At 39.5% G+C, this 8,192-nt stretch overlaps 1 protein-coding gene across 2 annotated transcripts in view; it reads left to right on the top strand.

Annotated features, from left to right (window-relative positions):
- smc6 (structural maintenance of chromosomes 6) overlaps window positions 1-8,192 on the top strand; it is a 38,737-nt gene that overhangs the window by 27,699 nt on the left and 2,846 nt on the right. For both annotated transcript variants that reach the window (XM_017421589.3, XM_017421588.3), the window contains exons 21-26: window positions 614-751; window positions 880-1,025; window positions 4,090-4,215; window positions 4,298-4,403; window positions 7,341-7,493; window positions 7,580-7,677. In XM_017421589.3, coding sequence (XP_017277078.1) covers window positions 614-751; window positions 880-1,025; window positions 4,090-4,215; window positions 4,298-4,403; window positions 7,341-7,493; window positions 7,580-7,677 — 767 coding nt within the window. The remainder of the gene's footprint in view (window positions 1-613; window positions 752-879; window positions 1,026-4,089; window positions 4,216-4,297; window positions 4,404-7,340; window positions 7,494-7,579; window positions 7,678-8,192) is intronic.

The following is an 8,192-nucleotide window of genomic DNA, read 5'->3' as shown; positions in this document are numbered from 1 at the left end:
AGATTCAGGTGCCATCAAGATTTTGAGTGTAGGACTTACGGTTTAGGAGTTATTCGCAAAAACGCATTGTCCTTTGTTATAGCGCCCCCTAGGCATGGGACGATATGATTTTTTTTGTCTGAGTAGCGGTAGGGATTTTGTATCAGGCTGTGTGGTTAGATTTTTCCCAGCATTTTCTCGTTTTTCTGGCCACGTAGTTTTACCGGAGAAAAATAATAAAAATAACAAATTACTAAAAATCCTTACAAAAACAATAGGGTTCCCTGCTCCGCTGGGAGCAGGCGAACGGCCATGCCTTGCATTGGCCGCCCGCTTGCTTCCGCGGGCTTGGAACCCTAATAATTCTCCCCAACTTTAAAAATCCCATCATGTCCTCAGTTCCTAGATGTTTACAGACTAATAAAAATTGTACATTAATATTTGATGTGTTTACTATGTTCCATTGTGAATAAAATATGGGTTTGTGAAATTTGAAAATCATTTAATTCTTTTTATTTACATTTTACACCACCTTTTAACTTTTTTTAAAATTGAGGTTATATATGTTACATGGTTTTGTAGCTTTTTAAGTGTTCATTGTGAAACTAATTCTTTTTGTGCTCCTGACCATCAGGACGAGCAGGTGAAACTGGAGGCAGAGTGTGTGAAACATGAGAGAAATCTGAAAATCCTAGACAAAAAACTGAAGACTCACGAAGACAACATCCAAGCCATGAAAAGTGACCTTTCTGAAAAAGAAGAAGAGCTACAGGTAACAAGTTTGCTGCTTCTTTTTTTTTGTTTTAATCCTTACATTTAGATTTTCTGTTTTACTGTCGAACCACAGAGACGCTTTGTTAGATTGTCAGCATATTAAAAAAAAAACACACGCTCCAACAGGAATACGTGGACAAGGCTACCCAGATCAGCCCTGAACGGCTGATCGTCACCTGCAGCACCAAGAGCATTGACACAGAAATCACCCGGCTGAAGAAGAAACTGAAGGTGTACGAGAGCAGCCACGGCGAGCAGGAGCAGGTGGTCAGGTGAGCCATCGCAGGTGTTCCTGAAACATCCCTGACCTGCTTGTTACCCGATTGTATTTGTTACAGCCTCTATTTCAGTGCGGGCGTGCAGTACGCAGTCAAACATCGACACAATTAATCTGAACATTCGACTAGTACTGCATGCATATCAGTGATGGAGTCAAACGCCCCGGCTCGGATCATTTCTGCTGCGTTTCACCTCCATTCAACACGCAAACTGAGACATCAAAATTGGCGAAAGATATTCTCAAAACTGTATTTTTCTTTGGCACCGTTAACAAATTCCCCAGTTATTAACTGTTTCAGCACACGATTAAATTTAAATTAATGCCAGGATCAAAGTGAAGCATGAGGTAGAGGTCTCTGTGGAAGACAGAGGTGTAGGTTGTCCCTAAAATGGAAGTATCCGCTCTGGACTCAATGTGATTGGCCTGATCCACAGAGCCAGGAAGTAGGTGCTCCGAACTGAGAGCTAACTTAATATAAGTGTCATTTCTGTTATTTAAGTTAAAACAACAGTCAATCTGGATGTCTTCTGGTTGCATTTTTGATATTGTATGTAAAGAATGAGAATTTTACAACAATTCATAATTCATGTTTAAAAAAAAAACAACTTAATGTGCCAACAACACTTTGCATTCTTGCAAAGTCTTAAGTATTGTCACTATATGTACCCTAAAAGCCATAACAAAGAAGACACAAAATAAAGATTAGAAATGTTTTGTTTTTTTTGCAGCATAACTTCAATTTATTGAAAATAAACAGACTAACATGAATAACACAGGCTGGGTGTGGGTGTGCTCTATCTTCACATTTATGAGATAAAGAGAACAAAATAATATTAGTACTTTTTTTGTCATAATTACTGGGAGATTTCATTACGTTAGATTTCAGGACCTAGTGTCAAAAACCATAAAACATCTCCACCCGACTGAATGGTAGGAATGATTTCAAAGTTGGTCCAGGCTTCTGGGGCACTGAGAGGAGTTTTAGGTGCTTTTATTCTGACACCAATTTGGATTATGCTGTAATAAAACACTTCCGTCTTTGTTTTGTGTCTTCTTTGTCATAAGATTTAAAGTATGTAGTGACCAAACTTACCAGACTTTGTATGAATGTGAATTGTTGTTGGCACATTGTTCTGAGATATTTTTAACTTATGGATTGCTTAACGCATCACTTTATACTCTAAAATACGCACCCAGAAGTCACCCTCGTTAACTGTTAATTTAAGTTAAATAACAGAAATGACTCTTTTCTTAAAGCCTTCTTAAACAAATGTCAGAATATCGGAAATTGAATTCTTTTATTCTTTAGTTTCATGCTAATTAAGCTTTAGCAAAACTCCTATTATTTTGGAGCAGCTATTTCCTGACTGTGAATCAGGCTTATTAATATTTAACAAGTCCAACCTGCCCAATCAGTGCAAACACCCTCACTTACTCAAAAAAAAAAAAAAAAAAAAGGTAAAATTGACTTCAGTGTTGTTTTTGGTTTTAGGGCATAAAGTGGTAGTGAGAAAAATTAATATAATATTAAAAACACTTTCTAAAGTAGTGCTTATTAAAAACTCAGTTATAATGGATCTGTGTGGACAGGTGATATGGAACTTTTTAGAAACGATGTAACTTTTTATTCCACTCATCACTTTGTGACACAGAAACCTAAACAAATATGAAGCTGGTTTTTATCGTTTTTGGGGTGTCACTTCAATCTGATCTGGTCGCCGTCAGCCTTTGATCCTCTGCTGTAATAATTATTAACTGAGAAAAAACTGATAAAGCTGCCAAAGGAGGAAAAAAAATGTTTAAAGGGAATTATTAACCAAGCTAAGCATGCACTTTCTTTATATTCTCATATGTTGTTATTGTGGACATTGTTGCCACCTAGTGGCCCAGTTTGGGTATTACAGCATTAATATTTTAATATATTATGTCTGATTTTTTCGAATTAATTCAATTATCTAAAGGTTTACCTCAAGTGTTCATCATAACACTTACTTTTTTCAGAAGTTCATTAAACCGCTCAAATGTTCTTTAGTCTGAAAGTCCTAAGTGTATTTTTATATCAAGTATATTTGTGAACTTCTATTAACGGCCTTTAAAGACGTGCACACCTTCAGATAGTCAAAGCAACAAAACACAGAGCTTTAAGTGTAACTAGAACCAATTATTAAAGAAAACTGTAAAATTATAATTTGCCTTCAAAGAGATGATTTTTCTGCTGTATTTTAAGTCATGTTTAGAGTACATTTTACTGGCTCTAGTAACACGTATGGAACATTTCAAAATTCATAGTGTTTTTGCATTTTTTTATGTAAACGGTTGACAGCATCCTTTTTTTTTTGGAAAAGCTGAATGTCCAAATAAAAACATCCAAAGTGCAGATGAAGTGAAAAGAGATATCAGGAAACTCAAAGGAAGGACTCGGGGAAATAAAGGTACACGGTCAGAACTAAACACAGGAAATGATAAAAGAAATGGGTTAAAGCAGGACAGAAAATCAAAAGAAACCTCAAAGTAGGACAGGAAGCGACAGGAGGAGAGGGGAGTCGAGGTAACACGCATTAAACAGAATAAGAGGACCTTTTTTGTACACCTGTTTGTCTTTCAATATGTCTGTGCACAGTGAACAACGTTTGTGCATCCCGACTCTGAGCTTATCCAACGAGCCTTCTCTCACCTCGTTTCTCACTGCTCCCTCCACCAGACGTGGTGTACGAATGAGACGCTCCTCAGGTGGAGCGCCCAGACTCATTTCTGGGTCAGAGGCAGCAGGGGGAAAAAAAAAAAAAAGCAAAGATGAGAGGAGCTCCCAGAAAATGATCGGAAGTGACATAGAACAAACCAGACCGGAGGGCACAAGAGATACAGAAAAGCAAAATAAAATATAGGAAACATGAGATTAGATTCAGTTTATCTGAGACCTCTGTTCCCACTCAGTCTTTTTTTCCCTGTGCTTAAATCACATCTGCCTCTTGGCCAGCCCCAAATAAAGTCTGCATTTAATGTATTTTAAGTCAGAAATGTTTTGACTGAACTGTCTGTACCTCTGACCTCGTTAGGGAATACGCTGAGGCCCTCTCCCTCTACAAAGAGAAAACCATCCAAGTGAGAGATCTGCGGAAGTTCATCGACCGTCTCAGAAACATCATGTCAGACAGGCAGAACAGATACAAAATACTGCGGAGGTAAATAATCAGTTGCGCTGTTGAAATGGCAGCGGGAAACCCTGATTTTATTTTATTTTAATATTTGCTCTTCCTCCTGAAGGTCCCTCTCGGTCAGGTGTAAATTATACTTCAATAACTTCCTGATAAAGATGAACTGCTGCGGCTCCATGATCTTTGATCACAACAATGAGACGCTTTCGATCTTGGTATGTGTGGTAATCTCTCTTTCTTTGACAAAATTTGCCAGACAATATGTGCGCTTTGAAAGAAGTCTTCACACCTCTTGAACTTTTCCACATTTTGTCACGTTACAACAAACTGTAAAGTATTTTACTGGCATGCATTTATATTCAGCCTCCCTAATGCTGAGAACTAAAATCCAGAGCAACTGATCGCCTTCAGGAGTCGCCTGATTAGTAAACAGAATCCACCTGTGTCTAATTTAGTCTCAGTATAAATTCAGCTGTTCTGTGAGCCTCAGAGGTTTGTTGAAACAGCACCATGAAGACCAAGGAACACAGCAGACAGGTCAGAGTTTAAAGCAGGGTTAGGTTAGAAAACAACATCCCAAGCTTCGAGCGTCTCACAGAGTCACTGTTCAAAGCATCATCTGAAGATGGAAAGAGTTCAGCCCAACTTCAAACCTACCAAGACATGAACGTCCACCTAAACTGACCGGCCGGGTAAGGAGAGCATTCATCTGAGAGGCAGCCGAGAACCCCACAGTAACTCTGGAGGAGCTGCAGAGGTCCACAGCTCAGGAGGGACAATCTGTCCACAGGACAACTATCAGTCGTGGACTCCACACATCTGTCCTTTATGGAGGAGTGACGAGAAGAAATCTGTTGTTGAAAGCAAACCAGAAGAAGTCCTGTCTGCAGTTTGACACAGCAAACATGTGGAGGAAGCTGCTCTGCTCAGATCAGACCTAACCTAACACCACACCATCCCCACTGTGAAGCATGGTGGTGGCAGCATCATGCTGTGGGGATCAGACAGGATACTTGCTCAGAGCTGATGGATGGAGCTAAATACAGGACAGAGAACCTGTTAGAGGCTGGGGCGGAGGTTCACCAACCAGATCTACAATGGAATGGGTCAGACCAAAGCATGTTCCTGTGTTAGAATGGTCCAGTCAAAGTCCAGACCTAAATCCAACTGAGAATCTGTGGCAAGACTTGAAAACTGCTGTTCAGACGCTCACCATCCAATCTGACTGAGCTGCAGCTGGTTTACAAAGAAGAATGGGCAAAAGCTTCATCCTCTAAAGCTGGTGGAGACAAACCTCAGAGACTCACAGCTGGAATTACTGTGAAAGGTGGTTCTACAAAGTACCGACTCAGGGGGGCTAAATACAAATGTACGCCACACTTTTTAGATGTTTTTGTACAAGAAGCTGTGAGTTTTGTCTGCAGTTATTCAGATGTTGAGAACTGAAGCTGAGGTGAACTCAGCCTTTTTCTGCTTCTTGAGGATTCTTTTATTCTCTAATTTAACTTACAGAGGTGCTAAAAATGTTATATTTTTGTATTTAAAAGGCTAGTTCACACCTATTGATGTGGGGTTCCGTGTGAACATTGGAAGCAATGAATATCTTACCTGTTACAGACAGTGTTAGACCAATATGAGTTTCTCTGTGGCCCATTCTGACGTTTAGAAATTAGGGCAGAAGTTGGCTGATATTTAACACAGATCAGTAAAATTTTTGTCCATTGTGTATTTTTCAATTACAAAATAAAACAATGATTGCTTAGCTTAAATAGAATATTTTACAATCCTCAGCAGAACTTGTACATTTAAAAATAACATATTAAATAGCATTCTTAATTTAAAAAAACCTGCATTTGGGCTTCAGTGAGCTGGTTATTCCAGGAAAATGTTTTTTAGATATTCCTAACAGAAAGGCACAGGAAGTGCTACAGCTTACAGCTGCTGCTTCTTGCATTATTTACCATACAACCGGTTTTCACGCCTTTTGGAGACCATTTCTGGTTAAGTTGTTTTCCTTCATTGACAAATGTGTAAAATTGTGAAGAATAGTGACTCTTGATGTTTAAAATCCTTTAGGTTCACAGTTTATTCTCCCTCACCGGTCACTGCTACATCCTTTATCCGGGCAGGAAGTTTTGGAAATTATATCTCACCTGTAGTTTTTGGCAAATTTTAGCGTGACAAAGCTAATGGCTTCATTGGAAAAAAAAGGCACTGAGGCTAACACCGAAAGAATGCTTCACAGTTTCCACAATCTGGAAGTGTCCTGGTTTAAGAGAAGAATAAGGTCAGGAAAAAAAAAAAAACGTTTTATGTTAATAACCATGTAATGCAAAACTGATGGTGGTGTAAAGGATTCTGAAATAACGTTCTCATTAACCACAATGAATTTTTAGTGACTGAAGTTGTTTTAAGACGGCAACCATCTAATGTGGTTTCAAACTAGCCATTAGCTCGTTGATTTGTCAGAACAAAGGCTTTTCCATCCTCCATGAGAAGTCACAAAGTGAAGTCTGGAGTTTTTCTCACAGGGGTTTGTGCCAAGTATCGTGTGATTGGTCAGACGTTGTTGTGGGCGTGTTTATGAGCTTTAAGGGAGTCATTTTGCTTCTGCTGCAACGCTGAGAAGCAGCTGGAGGCTGTTAGAAAATACAGCCGTCTTTACGGCTGTTCCAGCAAAACTTATAAACCTGTGAACCTAAAAAGGCAGCAGAGACACAGGCGGCTCTTCGTGGCTCGGATTGTCTCAGTCGGTTTTATAAACACGTCTGGTCGCGGTAAGGGAAGCAAAAATCTGTACAAGGACAGGAGAGTCGAGGAGTCGGCGGGGAGAAACTCTGTAGGAGGAGGGAGGAGCTTCCTGGGAGTTCTGATCCGAGTGTCTTGTGGATGATGAAAGGTGTGTGACCGAGAACTGACTTCATGACTTCTTATGTTGTCTTCTGGAGCCTTTAAACTCTTTTTTGTTTTGTTTTTTTCTCTAAAGTGGAGTCATTCAAACATGTACCTATAACAAGTAAGATATTGTCTATAACCCTCCCTTTCTTCAAAGGGTCTGCTGAGTTTGAGAGTTTATAGAATGGCGTAGGCTTTAATTAGAAATGCATTTAAAAGGAGTCTGTTGAGTCATTCAAACCTGTTGTGGCACAAAGGTAAAGCCTCCAGGCAGGGAGAAAGACGGCGCGAGCGACATGAGGTCGCTGTCCGGCGGCGAGCGCTCCTTCTCCACCGTGTGCTTCATGCTCTCCCTGTGGGAAATCACAGAGTCGCCGTTCAGATGCCTCGACGAGTTCGACGTCTACATGGTGAGCGCTCAGGATGGGTCGGGGCTGCGCTGAGCCGTCCCAGGCTGTGGGAATGTGTGATGGATCAGCTTCTGTTCCCTCTGCAGGACATGCACAATCGGAGAATCTGTTTGGATCTCCTCCTGGAGCTGTCAGAGCGGCAGCACCTTCGGCAGTTCATCTTCATCACTCCTTTGAACACCAGGTGAGACCTTGTTTAACTTTTTTTTATTTTATTTAGTTGATCAAAAAAATTACTATGCACAAGAAGTCACCTGTACCTTTCTGTTAGTAATTAATTAAATTAGATTAAATTAGTCGTCACTGTTTTCCACTAATTGTTTTAATTGAATTGGATAAATACTAATTTGGAAAATGAAAGACCTCGCTTTTCTTGAAAGAACGCATATCACCCGTTGCTTTCCATGCCAGAGATTTAAACTAAGATCTCCTTATGATAAGAAATGGTGATGATGGAGTTATAACCATTTTCATCAATCATTGAAAATAATGTTATGTGTAATGTGGCGTAATATTGCAAGATCTTGTTCAGTCAGCAAGCGCTTGAAGTATACAGGTGCTGGTCATAAAATTAGAATATCATGAAAAAGTAGATTGATTTCAGTAATTCCATTTAAAAAGTGAAACTTGTATATTATATTCATACATTACATACAAACTCATATATTTCAAATGTTTATTTCGTTTAATTTTGATGAT

This window comes from Kryptolebias marmoratus, linkage group LG10 (genome assembly GCF_001649575.2).
Source record: "Kryptolebias marmoratus isolate JLee-2015 linkage group LG10, ASM164957v2, whole genome shotgun sequence".
NCBI classification, from domain to species: Eukaryota; Metazoa; Chordata; class Actinopteri; order Cyprinodontiformes; family Rivulidae; genus Kryptolebias; species Kryptolebias marmoratus.
This window is presented reverse-complemented; position numbering and strand designations above follow the sequence as displayed.